Source organism: Molossus molossus, unplaced genomic scaffold (genome assembly GCF_014108415.1).
Source record: "Molossus molossus isolate mMolMol1 unplaced genomic scaffold, mMolMol1.p scaffold_m16_p_11, whole genome shotgun sequence".
Lineage (NCBI taxonomy): Eukaryota > Metazoa > Chordata > Mammalia > Chiroptera > Molossidae > Molossus > Molossus molossus.
This window is the reverse complement of record NW_023425346.1, coordinates 60,179,370-60,196,020: the sequence shown is the minus strand read 5'-3', so window position 1 is coordinate 60,196,020 and position 16,651 is coordinate 60,179,370. Positions and strand designations below refer to the sequence as shown.

Genomic DNA, 16,651 nt, shown 5'->3' with positions numbered 1-16,651 from the left:
GAATTTGGTGTAAATGTGTATTTCTGATTGCTTCCTTCCATATTTTAGACCTGAGCTTAATATTTAAATTATTGTTTCAAGATAAGGGACAGGTTTCTAAAGAGAACATTCCTAAAAATGAATCCTCCTTAAATGTTACAAGCAATGACGCACAGCCGCGGTTCGCTGACAGTAAGCAGACATATACACTCCCGGCACGCCTGCATCTGGACCTAGCGCTAAGAAGACCCTGCGCCCTCCCAAGGCTGGGATGACTCAGGGATTACTTTTCTCATGAATAGCTAATAGAAACAAGAAATTTCTTTTTCCAAAATGCATACTAGAATGTTACGTAACTTTTATTTTTGCTTAGGCTTTCTAATTGTTCTGTTATCCAGTTCTTGTTGTACCTGTAGATGCATGAAGACAACTCTTCCCCACAGCCCATTCCCTCAGTATTTTGTCTTATTTATTTATTTATTTATTTTTTATTTATTTATTTATTTATTTATTCCAATTTGGAAATATACATAAATGTGACTCTTATTTTAGACTGCCATAGAAACACTATCATTGAGCTATACCTACTTTAATGCTATGCTCTAAAATGTTATCAAACATTGATTTAAAAGTCTCCAGCCATATGAAGAGTTTCTTGGCATATTTTATATGATTCAGTGTATGTTTTCTTGTGATACCTTATAAAAAGAGCTGTGCTAAATATTTCTTTTAGAATTTAGCACTAGAGAAGTTTTGTCTTTAGTCTCTGAACCGATTATTTATTTTTATTCTACTATGTAAACTTAAGTTCCATTTTAGCAGAGACCTAAGTTGATGAGTTCACCTTTGTGAAGCCCAGGACAGTGGATGGAGCGCATTCAAGAGGGACTCTGCAAATATTTTCTGAGTAAATCGATTCAACCATTCCATTGGCTGCAAGAAAGCTTAGGGCTAAATACAGTAACTGTTAATTGTCTATGTTGTTGATATATTTATTTTCCTCAACAGTTCTGTTTTTATGTTTTCAGTGTCTCTTTAAACGATCTTACTGAGTATGTGTTAATTATAAGTCACTGAAAATCCTTTTGAAAACTAATATAGAATGTCATGAAAGAAAGTACATTTTATTTTCTAGGGGATAAAAGAAAATAATTTAACTTCATGATGTTTTTTTTCCATCTAACTTATGAAATTAAGTACATTTGCACTGGAAAAATATTTAGCCACTTTTTCTGAAGCATGACCAGACTTTTAGGCAGAAAAACAACACAATCAGAAAATACATATACCAGATAATAAAAAAAAAGTCGACCACTTTTTTTTCATTATGAAACACCAGGGGGATATTTATATATCTATCTATCTAGATTTTTCTCTCTCTCTCTCTTTCTCTCTCTCTCATCTATTTCTACCTATCTATCTCTCTATCTATCATCTATGTATCTATCTATCATCTATCTATCATGTGTGTATACACACAAACACTATACACACACACACATATTATCTCAAGAGACACAAAACATTTGCTACGTTAAAACTTCCAGAAAGAAAGTTTAATATTAACAGTGAAAATCCCTAAAAGCCCTAGCTTTATGATTTTATAAAATTGTGTTCTCTAAATCTTTCTGCAAGTGAAGAGAAAGACCTAAATCTAAGCCCAAATTTTAGACTGATAAAAGAAGAGCATTCAGTGGCTTGCTTAGCTTATCACACAGGGATCCTGTCCCTCTGCCCTGAAACAAGGCCAATCAAAGCTCTTGATTCAGGACTCACTAATGCCTTGGGTCTCATTAAAGGAGAGAGGGTAGGCTAGAGACCTAAGTCAGACACAACTGGAAAGCAGCGCTGCCTGGGATGAGGGGGTCATGGAATTCAGGGCTCTAACCCACCACTGTGTTCTTGTTGGAGACATGGCTCGCTTCGTTTGCTTTTTTTTTTTTTTTTTTGAAATCAGCCCCTACTGGTCCCTACTGGCATCTTTTTCTCTTACATGATATTGAAAATAAGAGCATATTTAGTATTTCTTTAAAGGATATTTCCATTTTTGTCATCAGAAACGTATGTTCTTGTATTAGTAGCTTTAAAGTAGTCTCAAAGGAAGCAAGTTATGTGTGGGGTACAGATAAAGGCTTTTAACCTCTAGTATTAATGACATATAAGGAAAAGAGTGTGTTAAGATCAGTACTTCCCTCTGGTGGGAGAGTTCGTGAATGTTTTGTCTAACCAGGGACGTGACTGACATTAAATTAGCTGTGAGCATAGCAAACTTCTAGGAATGTGAGTCACACAGTTCCTGTTTTCTCTCCTGCGGGAGTTCTGAGCATGTGAATCAGAAATTCAGAGGACGTGCTGTTCTGTCTTTAGTGCTGTCTCAGTTAGTTAACCTCCAGTGGGGTTTTTTTTTTTTTACTAATGGGTTGTGAAGTCATGGTCACTTATTGTAGTCCTTTATGTAACTTACTCTTATTCTCGATTTTAGTAAAAATTATTTGGAATAAGTGAGCACTCACATTTTAAGTAGAAGCATAAGGGGGAAAAAAAAGAAGAGAATGTGACATACTGAGTCTCTAGTTGGTTCCCTTCCATTTTCTGAAGTTTGCATTCCAAAATTCAGGAAAATGCTAATACTGTTGGAAGCTTGGAAATGTTGAGGAACATGACTATTATTTTAATGATGTCTAAAAAAGGGTACACACTGTATTTTAATAAGATTATCAAGAAAGATAAAGACATCTAAGTTAAATTCAAGGAAAATTGTTAAGTATGCAATCAATATTTAATTAGGAATTGTAAGCTTCAGTTGACATTATCTTCATTCCTGTCTTAAATGTGGATTTCAACAAATATAGTTTTAAAACTTCACTTTAGCCTTAAAGGTTTTCCTTTGGGATTTACTACATAAATCTGATATTAAACTGAAAGACTTTGAAAGGCACTGACTAACTTTTACTTGCATTTATTTAAAAATAAATTTTCTTTTCTTTTCATGTTCAATAAAGTGATAAGAAAACCAACAATCATGTGGTGAAGGCCTGAGGGGGCGTAGGGCCTTGGTAGAGGAAGTAAAGGGGAGAAAAGTGGGGGACATCAGTAATATTGTCAACAATACAAAATATATTAAAAATAATGTCAATTAAAAGCATTGATACTGACAATCAGAGATTGTTTGAAACAAAACTCAAATGTGAATTTTTTTAGAATAAAATTTAACCCCCCAAAACACTACATTTTTGTACTGACTTAATCAACATGAAGAGTTCTTTGTTTTAGAGATGAAATTCTCAGAAAGAGATTTGATTTCCCTTTGAGTCCAATGATAGATGGTTCAATGAAGACATATTCATAGAATGTTAAATTTTTGAAGATGTCTTTCCAAATGAATTTGTTTTCAAAATATGTATAAAAGTATTTTAAGCACAGTTAGTAAGCTACTCCTTCAAATGAAATCCTTATGAAATTTAGAAAAAATTTAGGCTATAGAAAAATTAAATGTGCCAGGTAGTGGCTTATAACACTGTCAAGATATAATTATTGCATATAATAAAGCTATAGAATTTAAATTTAATTTCATTTAAAATATAAAATATGTATTATTAGCTTCAGAACTTAATTTTCTATTATTATCTTTTATTACTTTTAATATTTTCCTGTAGATCAGCACATTCTAAAGTGCATTCTTGGGAACACTAGTATTGTAAAACTTGCCACACACAAAAAATGTGTTCTTCATCAAATAAGTTTGATAAAAGCTATGTATTATAAAGATGTATTCATAACTATTTTGGGTGCAATAATAACACTGTACTAAAAAAGGGTTGATCTTTTAAAGATACAGGTTAGCCAGGCTGCTGTGGTTCAGTGGATTGAGCGTTGACCCAAGGACTGAGAGGTCCCAGTTTGGTCCCTGCTCAGGGCACATGCCAGGGTTTCCGGGCTGATCCCCAGTAGGGGGCATGCAGGGGGCAGCCAGCCCAACAATGTTTCGCTCCCATGTCCATGTTTCTATCTCTCTCTCTTCCTTCCTCTTTCTCTAAAAAAATAAAAAGATAAATAAAAATCAATAATGGTAATGCAGGTTAAAGTATTTGTGAATGAAATTATATATTTCCACATATTTTGAAAGTGGGGAAAAGGATAAGGGTAAGAATAAGGATAAGTTAGCCACGGTTGATGTCCCTGGGTTAGAGCAACGAGTATATGTGGGTTCACTACACTATCCAGCCTACCTTTGTGTGTGTTTTGTGCTGATTAGAAATTCTCCATAACAATAACAACAACAACAAAAATGAATACATAAACAAATAATAAAAGACGCATCTCTTAAAAATTTTAATTATTGCACATAGGAGCTATGAGGAGTCCTGGGTAAAAAAATTATTTATTTATCTGTGCTCTTCTCAAAAGTATTGAGCATGAATTGTTCTTTTCATCTATTAACATCTCTCCTGGATACCTTGGGAACAACTACATATAGTAGAACTGATGTTTTCTCTGGATCATTGTCCGTGATAATTCTAGGCTTCTACCATGTGAAAAGCTTTATTTATGTGTTCAAAAACATTAAGATAAAAATTAAAAATTAAAAAAAATCCTCTCATTATTTCTAAATTCTAAGATATCTGAAGGATCTATAAGTAAAACATCTGAATGACAATTTTTTTTTTCAATTTCACCAAGATTTACTTTGTATATAAATATAACATCAGAAATATTGTTAAAGGAAATGCAATTTCAAAAAGAATAAGTGGTAGTACATATTTTGAAAGATAAGGGGACATCTGTAATAGTGTCAACAATAAAAATAAAGTTATATATATATATCTCCACTTTGCCTTTGTATAGTTTTCGAAGCAAATTAGAAAATGGTTTCTTTAATCAGTTCTTCACAATAACCTTATAAGGTATAATAAAGCTTTTACAAATCATAAAAGAAACAATTCATTTTGATTATTAGCCATAAATCTAGATATAAATGCTTAATAGCTAAATGGAAAAAAAACAATAACCAAAAAACCCCACAAAACAGCCCACTTACTGTAATCAACTTTAATGATTGTATTTTTATATTTTTGTCCTGAAATTTGTATAAAACCCAAAGAGCTGTTAAAGTCCCATCTGCATACCTATAAATTATTTTATACCCTAGGAAAATTATATTAGGTGGAAATATTCCTCAAAATAATATTCTACAATTACTAAATAAAATTTACATTTTTACATAAAATGCTTTGTAAGTTTTGCATGTGTCAAATAATACATTTTAGTTTCTAAGTAGGTTAAATCAATTTATTATTTTAAAAAATAAATTATATATACCTTTTTAACTTCCATCTAAACAGAGACAGCTTGTATTACTATTTATAGCTGTCCTTTATTTCTAGCTTTTTTAGAAACTAGCAAACATTTTTGTTGTTGACTTTTATAAAAATTCAAACAAGAACATTTGCATTTATTACAATATACTGCCAAAAATTGAATTAATTTCCACTGATGCCCATTAATTTGATAAATGTTTTGTCATTTGTACCACTTGCACTGTCAAAACAAGTTAATTATATCTTACTGACATTTTTGACAATTGAGTTAACTCTGGCAAAAAAAAAAAATGTGTCTTATTTACTTCAGAAAATCCACTCTTGCTTATTGAAAGACTGAACGAAGCAAGATAAGACTTAGCAGATGTCAGAAGTCTGGCACACTTCAACTCAGGATCAATGGTAAACAATGAAACCTCTGGACTATTTTAAAGTTAGTAGAAGAAAATGTTATGTACCTGCATAATCTGTTCTTGCATAATGTCCATCTTCAGATTTAGTAGTTGTGGTTGTGTTATCTGTGTTAAAAAAAATTAACAATAAAGATTAATTAACTATTTATTAATATTCAATGTCAAATTTATATTATCCCCTAACAGTGTTTTTATTGAAATTAAGGTATTTCTACAACTATACTTCTAAGCAACCTTTATACAAAGACAGATTTACAATGTCAATTTCAGCTTGAGAGTGAATAATAGAATAACAGTTTTCTAAATTTTAGGACGAGGAGAAGGTTATAATGATAACTAAGATAAATTGGGTAAAAACATAACAAGTCAAGAATCAACAAAATGTTTCTGAACAAGAAACAAAATAACACATTCTGGTACATCTGGCTTAAAAAAATGTACTTGAAACATTTCTATTGAATCAATACATAAAAATGGTGTGATTTACTTTTTATTTCAAGATTGTCTAATAAATCCTTAGAATCCTTGCTAAAATAATTTTGACTTTCTTGTTTTCCTCTGTAAGGAGAATGTCTGTTAACTTTTGAATATTAGGTTTTGTGTTTATGGCATTGTGAAGATACAGTTTCATTATATAAAAAAAGATATGGACCGTTGTTGATAGGCCCTCACACTCTTATAACCCACACAAATGCTACCGTCAACCCCAGTATCCATTATAAATCAGAACTGCCTTTCAGAAATGAAACAGCTGCCTAATAAGAAGTTCTCTTCACTTTTCATTTCCACACAAAGACTAAAAACATTCTTTGAAATGAATTTTAGTATGAACATTACCTTGACATCGACCCAACGACATGACTTCAATTTTCTCCTGTTTCTGACACGATGCTTCTTTGATTTGACATGCATTATCATAAGATTTCCCATCAGAAGCACAGAGGGGATTGAAGTTGGTTTGAGAACAGTCAATGTTGCACACGCACCTAGAGAAAAGAGAGAAATAAAAATGTCACATCAATAGTGTTGTTACCACATTATAAATAAAACACAAAGGGGAACAATTGCTAGGTTGGCAAATAGCAAGTTGGCAAAACTGAATTGTTGTCTTCCAGGGAAGTTCCTTCACTTTTTCACCTGATATAAAAAGATACCGAGAACTAACCAAAAATAATTAAAAAGACTGAACAATGGATAGAAAATAAAAAGGGAAAACCCAGAAAATAGTCTCCAGTTAATCTCTGCCATTGGCACTTTTATTTTTTTAAAATATGTTTTCATTGATTTTTTTTTTTTTTAGAGAAAGAGGAAAGGAGAGAGAGAAACATCAAACTGCTGTCTCCTGCACACCCCTCATTGGGGATCTAGTCTGCAACCTGGGCTTGTGCCCTAACTGGGAATTGAACCCCGACCTCTCAGTCCGTGGGATGACACTCAGTCCACTGAGCCACACCAGCCAAGTTGTCAGTAGGGCTTTTAAAACATGCACTCGGACTTCCATGCTGACACCGGCAGAATCTGAAATAGCCATGAAACTGCTTTACAATCTCCTTAAATGAAATTTTACTGTGTTAGTTTTTTCTCAGGATATTTGGATGGTGAAAGCCTGAGGAAACCGATGCAGATACTTAACAGAAAATAAACAAGGAAACTATTTGGAATGTATTCAGAAGTTACATTTCCTCAGCATACATGGAGATTCACATAAAATGTGCTTAACTAGAATCTTCAGCCATCCTTAACATTGAGGGGGGTCCCCAAATCCTTGAGAATCAAGTGAAAGGTGTGGATCTCTCCTCAGCAATACCCATACTCATATAAACAACTCTGACAATATTTTAGGGGTTTCATGAGCCCCTCAGAGGCTATCCTGTGGTCCCTTCCCCAGACATCCGACTCTTTCTACTTCAGTTTTAAGTACGTTGATTGTTACTCATGATTTTAGTATGTTCTTTATATAAATAAAAATTTGGTGACTTCATGAGAATTAGGTCATCTGAATGAGAAGAACTAGATATTTTAAAGCAAATTTTTAAGGATTTTTCTGTTTTTAATATAGAGTATACTTTGTTACTCAGAATATTGTTTCTGTTTGTCGGCAAATATTTATTCTCTTAGAATATAAAGTCATATTTTAGATTTTTATTAATAGTTATATTTCTAGATAGATTTTATGCTTCTCAAAGTAGTGAAATATGCATTTTACTTCTGTATAACTTCCTTAGAGCTGGGCCTATACTGTACTGATAACAATGACAAGCAGCTTGCTACTTGCTCGGTTCTTAACATGCATGGCTTTATTGATTCATCACAACAGCTATTCATCACAACAAGACCAGTGATATTATATAAGGTCAGAGAGCTAGTAAACTGTGGATGAGGACCCCCTATGAGTGTGTTAAAGTAAAATATGATCCCTCTCCTCTTGCCATGGAGAGGGATGTGGATTAGAATTGAATGTGTATTCGAATTTACTGGAAAACCTTAAAATATACTGCTGATTAATAGGCAGGCGGGCTGGGGGTCAGAGAGGGGTAGAGCCTAGAATTCTGTCTTCTCAAGCAGCCAGGCTGGCATAGACTCACTTCCTGGGAATCACTGCCCAGTTTGTTGATTGAGGGAGTGAGAGTTTGTCTACACACCAGTGCTTCCCTAGTGTAGTCCTTTAGACCATCTGGACCAGAATGATCTAGATCTTTGCTGAAAAAAAAGATGATAGAAAATGTGCTAATATACTTTCTTTTGGCAAGAGGATTGCTTTAGGAACACTTGGTTATTTTTACTTTCACCTATTTAAAAACAAATAGCTAGGACAGATGGTAACCATCTCTAAACGCTCAAGTCACTGAGGAGTGGTGTTCCTTCGCTGGGCTGTTGCCAGTGATGCCGGCTACTGGGATCATGACGTTGCTGCCTTGGCTGATGTTTGGCATCGCAAAAATCTGAGATCAGGAGTGGCCTATATGTTTTAAGCACTTCCGGTCTTTTTGCAGTAGATCTGGCCAAGTGACTTTGTAGATCAAGCTTGTTTTCCTTTACCATTTGTAGTAAATAAATAGAGGAGGGGACTGACATTTTTATTTTTCAAGAAGTGGTTCCATTTACCTTCAAGCCAGTTTAGATTTTGACTGTTGGGAACATCTCCATGAAAGACACCGAAATAATGATCTGTGAGCAGCAGAACAGAGAGAAAGGTGTGTTCTCTCTTCTATCAGTAGATTATGTAAGCCATCAACCATTTTGCAGGTTTCTAAAAATTAAGTCCAAAAAAATTCAGAGATGTGCATCATACATAATCCTGACCAAAAAATGACTGGTAGTTCAGAAACCCATTTGATATCATAACAAAATGGTGAAATAAAAATAGAGATGGAAGGAGAAATTTTGGTTCAAATGAATTGGCAAGATATAAAATTTTGGTGAAAAATTCACTTAATTAAGCCATAGCAACAATTTAACACAATTTGTTCAGGTTATCTTATACAAATTCTCCTTTTTCAAGCGGCTATTTTTTTTTTTTAATGTTTGATCCGATTTTAGTTTCACATATTTTCTGCTGCTGACAGCTTCCCTTTCATTGCCTAGCATTGCTCACTCCTTCTGGGGTGATCTCCCTTTGGGAATTCCTGATTCTTGCTGCCTCAAATCAAGTCTTTAGGGAATAGCTAAGACAAAAGTATAGACGTTTAGCATTTTTCTTCTCATCTCGAAAGGTAGACGTTGATTCCTTGAGGTGAAAGTAAGGTTCAGTTTAGCTGGGATATAAGTACAAAAACATAGACTATATTCACCTTTTTCTGTTATCTACTATTATTATATCCCTCTCTTTCCTTCCTCCTCTGTGGCCTTGCATATTTTAAATAAATGCAAGAGTATAATAAAAATGTTTTGCTTACGAATTTCATCAACCATTGGAGAGTGGAAGTCTGTGCAAAATATATATTTTTTTCTTTGAATAAGTGGAAGAAACTTCAATGTGCTGAAATGGCTTGAAAACCTTGTAGCTTGGGAAAAAGTATATGCTGTGCCTGGCTTCCCAAGGACCTACCATTTCTATGTTCATGTAAGAACAACAAACTCTGAGGATATGATCACTATTTACTATAATTTTTGTATCTAAGTTTATTAAGTTAATTAGTTATAAAATCATGCAGGATTCCTGGGTCATGTTCTGAAACTCTCAGTTCATCTTGACCTCTATCGTGAGTAGCTTAATTATTTTTGTGCTTCCTGCCCCACTTAATACTTTGTATACACTAAACTTTCTATAATTGCACGGTCAGTAGAAGAACAGAATAAATAAATAAATACAGTACCTTTCTTATAGAAAGGATAAAATTAATATAAATTGTCATTACCATGCTGCCCTGAAAACAGACATAGGGTAGCTAGTTTTCTTGGCAAATACTAAGTGTCCTTATTGAGATCTCATACAGATTCAACTTCTTGATAGTGCCCATCCCAGTGACATATGCTTATATGTTATTACTCCTTTCACCTTTCTATCTCTGTGAGGCTATTACGCCTCCACCTTACAGATGAGAACACCGAGGCTTGGAGAAGTCACACGTAGTAGACACGAAGAGCCGGATTTCAAACAGACAGTCCGAAGCCAGAGACTGTGCTGTGCTCCCTGCTGTTCAGTACAATGAAAGATAAGACAGACTCAGATTCCTACTGTTAACTAATTAGAGGGATATTAGGATGACTAGGACTTGGGAAAAAAGTTATATCTGCTCTTGGAATATCTGTCATAATTTTGTGAATTTAAATCACATTGATTTTTAGTCTCTGTCTTCACAAGCAATCGAAGGCTTTTTTGTACCATAGTCATATATCAGTGAATATTCATTTTAAGGCATTCTGAGCTAATACCTGGTGTTAGAAGGAGTAACTAATCTTACAACGTAAGGCATCAATTGTTCTGAATATTTCATCCGTAACAAAACTCTAACATAAAACACACACCCAAACTGACTCTATTGAAATTACAAAATTGGAAAGGTTTAGCATTCAATTTTCCAAGTCTCTGCTTCAGAACTTTTAAAGAGTCTGGAATTTTTAGAAGTGTATATTGGAGGGGCAGAGGGTGTTTGTGTGTTTATGAGCGAAGGAATGTGTGTGTGTGGGCTCTGTGGTGGCCTTTCCTGCTTTGTGCATGCACCTATTTACTAGTCTGTATCTATTTTCCCTCAGCCTCCTCAAGGGCAGTATGTCTTTTTCCCCATTGATTTCCAGGTACCTAGTACAGTGTGTTATAGCAAGTTTTCAATAAGTGCTTGTTGAATTAATTACTGAGGGAATGACAGGATGGGCTGGTGGGAGTCAAAGAAACAGTCATTGTTCTAGACGTTAACCCACGAGAGAGAACCAGTCATATGTTCATATAAACTCTCACCTAACTTTGTGCAACTTGGCACATGGATTCTCTAAGGAAGGAGAGGAAGGCCCTTGAAGAACTAAGGTTCACCTTCCTCCTTTTATTTGTGTCTGCACAGAGGAAACAGCACTAGCCCTTAGCGGTCTCAATGGCACTGAACTACAACTGTGAAAAGATGTTTGCCAGGCTATTATTTATATTTTGTGCTATTTGGGTGCAGTTTTGGGGAACCAATATAATTTAAACATGGCAGTGCCTTACTGTATTGCTACTTCAAACTACTAAAAAATATAAGGCTCTGATAAAAAGGTGACAGAATTACCATAGAGTGTGGTGATAATGCAGGTGACCCTAAGTTAATTTACATAAGTATGTAAATTAATCCAGAGTTCCTGTTGTTCCCCCCCCCCCCCACAGAAATGAGAGGGAGGCAGACATTTTTAACAGAAACTATCCCTTCTTTACTGCCTTTGGCAAATAATTGCATTATTATTCATTCTGAGAGGAGTAACTAGTTAATTACAGCATGTCACAAGTATTTTATGTGAACCAAGGATTTGTTAGGCTGAGGACTGCCTGGATGTCTTTAGGGATTTGGGGGGGGGGGGTCTTTTCTTCTCTTTCCAACCCAGCTCAGTCTTTTGACATTTATTTTGGCACTGCGATTACAGATTTCTTTTCTTCTAGTCTATGAAGAAAAAGAGTAAGTCTTATTGAAAATAATAATTTTAGGGGTCTCTATGTGCAAATACAACCTTCTAAACTCCTTCAGAGAAAATTCATAGTGACTGAAAACCTTTGCTCTCTGAATTGTAGGAAAGAAAAGAAACATCCAATAATTTTAAAAAACCACTTGATGGAGTGAAAAACCCAAATTATAGAAAGTAAAAGGTAGTGTCAAAGACAACTCACATAGCCCTGGCTGGTTTGGCTCAGTGGTTAGAGCATCAGCCTGTGGTCCAGAGAGACACAGGTTCGGTTCCCACTACGGGCGTGTACCTCAGTTGCAATTTGTCCCTGGCCCTGGTTGGTCGTGCGGATGGCAGCCACTCCATGTGTCCCTTTCACGTCGATGTTTCTCTCTCTCTCTTTCTCTCTCTCTCTCTCTCTCTCTCTCTCTCTCTCTATCTGAATAAATGGAAAAAAATGTCCTCGGGTGAGGATAAAAAAAAAAAAAAAGACAACTCACATATATTTCTAATGATCTCAGAAATACTTTGGGGGCTTTAATTGAGTTCCCTGCTTCTCTTAAAATGGCTCTTTCAGAGATGTTCTGCAATGAGTTCAGTGAGCCTTTCTGAGTGTTTAAGAATGCCCCAGCCTCCGTGAGAGTGTGAGATGCTGATGCTGCCAGGGAGCAAGTCACTTATGCATGTGTCTGGTTTGTGGCTGCCCTCTAATTTCACTAGATTTGTTTCATCCATTAAACATGCCTGTCACTTAACTTCTCTCACAAGGTCCTTGACTGTCCATTCTGAATTTTGACCATACAACATTTCTAACCAGTTTTAAAGCACCATTTGCAGCAATACTGCAGTGAAGTTGACTTTCTGGCTTGCTTTGGACCTTGAGTGATTAGTTCCCCTTGAGACATTAGTTCCCCTTGAGCCTGTCTCTGGGGCATTAGGCAGACCCCTTCCTGCTTGGCCAGAACAAGAGGTCAGAGCTGCTGTCTGTTGTCTCCACCAGGACTGTACTGGATTTGCTGCACCTGTTAATCACAGTAAAGACTGTCTGCCTTTCATTCAAGACTCTTGTGACAATTTAAGCCCATTTACTCATGAACTCTCACACCACTCCTTTTGATGGAACTTGATTATAAGTTTTTTATCTGTAAAAAAACAAAAGCACCTACAATTCAGGATTAACTGGGAGTTGTGAGGGGGAGAGATGTGAAAATTCACCGAAAACTTAAATCCCTGACACAAAGTTGGAAAAGCACTGATTGGGGGCTAAGACTAGCAAGTTTACCACACTGTTACTCAGGGGACTTATGCGAGCTTGGGTCAATGTAATACATGTATTTTGGAGAAGGGTGATCCTCTTAGTGTTGAAACCTGGGAAGAACAATGCCCTTTCCAGGCACCCAGGACCACAGTGAGGGTCTCCAAGGCAGACTGGGCTCATCTTGTAAATGGAAAAAGCTTAGTTGCCATTAATATCTATCTCTTTATAAGGAGGTAAAGCCCATTAGATGGAAAGTTCTCGGGAATGTTGGGGGAAAGCTGAGGACCACAAATAGTTACTCAGTGGGTACCGACATGAAGGAAAACTGAGTTGAGAAACCCTGGGCAGTGCCAGAACTTTCAAAAACAGAATTACCTAATGGGCAGGGAGAACAATTCCTGGGAGAGCTCCTGATGGTCATGTGCTGAAATGATGTCTAATATAATAACAAAGGTAGATGGGAAATGTGGCTAAAACCTGGAATTTGGTAGCAGGCCTTCGTTTAATCGAGGCTTGATCATATCCTAGCTGTATGGTCTTGGAATAGTTACTTAACTTCCCCAAGCCTATGAAGATGGAGATACTAACTCAGGATTGTAGAGATGAAATGAAATAATGCACATAAACCGCTTAACGAAGTTTCTGAGAAGTTGCAATTATCCAATCAATATTGATCATTAACAGCTTTGGCTTAATGATTTCCAAACCTGGATGCAGATCTAAACCTCTGTGGAATATTTCAACCTTGGGCCCCAACCCCGAGATTCTCCCTGAGGAGCTCTGGTGTGAGGTCGAGGTGCCTGCAGGTGTCAAAAATGCTACAGGTGATTCTGTTGAGTTGTAATTATAGGAAATCTTTTCTCTCCCTCCTAGAATGTGATTTTCCACATCTACTGTGTGTAAGATTTACCATGACAGATTCTGATGCAATAGGTCTGGGGTAGGATTCAGAAGTCAGTATTTTAAGTAAGTTCCTTAGCTCTCTGTGTGGCAGAGGCATGTATAAGCCATTGAGGATTTGCAGTTGTTCTGGCTCTAGCCACACCTGTTCCTCTCTCCCCTTCATTCCATCATAAGGCATTTAATATTCTTGTGTAATGCACATGAATTTAATATTCTTGTTTAATGCACATTCTTCAGTGACATGCATTTAAATGCTTTCCTCCACGTGCTACAGGTGATATCTGCGTGAGGACAGGTGATTAAATGCACTGGTTCAAAAACATCAGTGGCAGAGCAGTTGGCAGAACTGATTCACCAAATAAAACCAAAGTGGAGTGGTGAGAAAGGAGATAAAATGATGGAGAAGCTCCCCTGTGCCAGGCACTCAGCTCCTCTATAAGACTCTCAGGTTTATGCTCACAAGACAGGAAGAAAAAAGGTGGAAGGTGAACCATCTCAAAAGATGGGTAGGATTTAACAGAACTGCGGTGAAGTGAATGACAAGGGAAAATGTGCGGAGGCAGACATTGCACCGGGTGCTGGGGGACCGCGAATAGACCAGCTTGATTGGAATCAGCTCTCCCCATCAAAAGTGTGAAGGAATACAACACTCTAGACAGATTGTAAAGGGCCTCAATTCCAGTCCCAGGAGTGGCCTTTATCTTCTAGGCAATGGGGAGTCCTGAAAGCTTTTTGAGCATGGGGTGATGAGAAGGTCAACATGATGAAAGGGGTGCTTTAGGAAGATTAAGCTTGCAGCCTAGTGCCAGCAGAGAGACTAGTCACCAGGCTATTGTCGTCAGCCAGGGGGACTAACAAGGAAAGCCCAGGAGAGAGGCATTCACGCTAAGAAAGAAAAGGAAGAATCAATAGGGCTTAGTGACTTGATACTTCAGGCATATTACAGCCAACTACTAAGGCAAAAATGTCACATCATGTGCTTCCTGCTCTACCCTTTCCTGCCTTTCTCCTGGTCCGCGCTGTGTTCCAAATCGGAGAATGATGAGAGGAGCGGGCAGGCTCAGGGAGGCAGCTGCACGGGGAACGCAAGAAGGCATGCTTTCCTCTCCTGGCCAGAGTAATTTTCTTTTTCTGCTACCGAGACAGGGACAAATAGGGTTCATGTAAGCACCCTTCACTGAAGTTGAAAGAGAACTATCCTTGTGTGAATGCATACCCTGCCTGATTCCAGGATGGATTTAAGACAACCGTGGCAAGTAGATACTTTTAATGCCCACGGCCTTAGAGAGCAAGCCAGGCTCCCTCCAAGCAGCCCCTGTGCAGCACCCGTCATACAGCTGAAGCAGGGTTTGACTCATGATCCATTTTCATGTCCCAAGGTTGCATTTTTTTTTCAGGACTTTTTTCGTTTTTGAAGCAGCTGCATTTACATCTTAAAATAATCAAAGTAAACAATTCTTCTTCCTCATATACATTTTAAAAAGTATCTGGAAGCAAAAATCCCTCATTAGCATCATGTGTACGCTCTTGCTCATTAAGCTGGAAAACATTTCCAATAACCAAAGGGTGACTCTGTGATTACTAAAGAGTGGTCGCTCTGACTAGATGGATCTTAATACACAACAAAGTCAGAAAGCATGAAAAGCCCAGAATTCATAGTTGGAAGGAAAAACAGTACAATGAGATTCGGTGGGGGTGGGGGTGGGGGTTGCATTTGAATGATCATGTGATACATTAAATTCTCACTCACTCCTTGTGACGGCCGTGATCAGGTGGGGTGGCTCAGTGCTCTCCTTTGGCCTCAGCGGAATGGCCACAACCACTTCAGCCTTCAGGTTCATATTTTACAAACCGGACCTCTGCTATGTTTCCATTTGACAAAGGGCTTTCAGGAGTAAATATGTACGAACATCATTACAGTCTAGATTTTCCACAAGGCTGCAATTTAACATCACACCCTTAGATTTTATCCGTGAGATACAAGGACCAGCAGATGAAAAATAGCTCCACATTGTGGGAAAATTGCTAGTTAGAAAAGAATGTCCATTACATTGTAAAGGTGGTTTTGATTGGCTTGTTTAATTTTTATTCATTTTTCTATGAGGATAGTCATAATTCTTTTCAGAGAGAAAAGGTAGTCTCACTTAATGATCTGTCATGTCTCCTTTTATTAGATAATGTCAGCGTAAGACCTAATATGTTTTCCTTTATGCCTCAGCTCAGGGAGCTTGGAGATGAGCAGAGGAAGTATGTGTGGGGGTGAGCGGGGATGTGTGTGAATGAATGATGGATGGTACATGGGAACAAAAAAATATCTGCCCCACAAATTTCAATCAATTTTATTGCTCTTATGATATAAAGGTAGGAAAATGAGATGGCATTTGTATACTTATAACATTTCCTTATGGAATTAATTCTCTGTGTTTTTGTGTCGTGCTTTTTACAGACTGATATCAACAAAAGTTAATGCTGTTATAGTTGGGTATTAAATAGAGCAGTGATTCAATTATTCTGACATGAACTAATTCCATTCATAATTAAAAGTTGTATCAAATTATCTCCCTTTATGAGTACATCGTCCTTTATTTTTTACTAATTTAAATTTGCATTTGAAGTAATATTTATGTTATAACATGCTATTATAAATTTCATTATTATAATAATGAAAACATTATTCTAATAAGGATATTCGTAGGGATTCTGTATTCTAA

The 16,651-nt window shown here is 36.5% G+C and overlaps 1 protein-coding gene across 1 annotated transcript in view; it reads right to left on the bottom strand.

Annotated features, from left to right (window-relative positions):
- The window catches only part of TMEFF2 (transmembrane protein with EGF like and two follistatin like domains 2), a 246,782-nt gene that overhangs the window by 42,354 nt on the left and 187,777 nt on the right, over positions 1-16,651 (bottom strand). Inside the window, exons 6-7 of the mRNA XM_036254118.1 lie at positions 6,548-6,696; positions 5,756-5,815 (exon numbers count right to left, since the gene is read on the bottom strand). Of these exons, the coding sequence (XP_036110011.1) occupies positions 5,756-5,815; positions 6,548-6,696 (209 nt within the window). The remainder of the gene's footprint in view (positions 1-5,755; positions 5,816-6,547; positions 6,697-16,651) is intronic.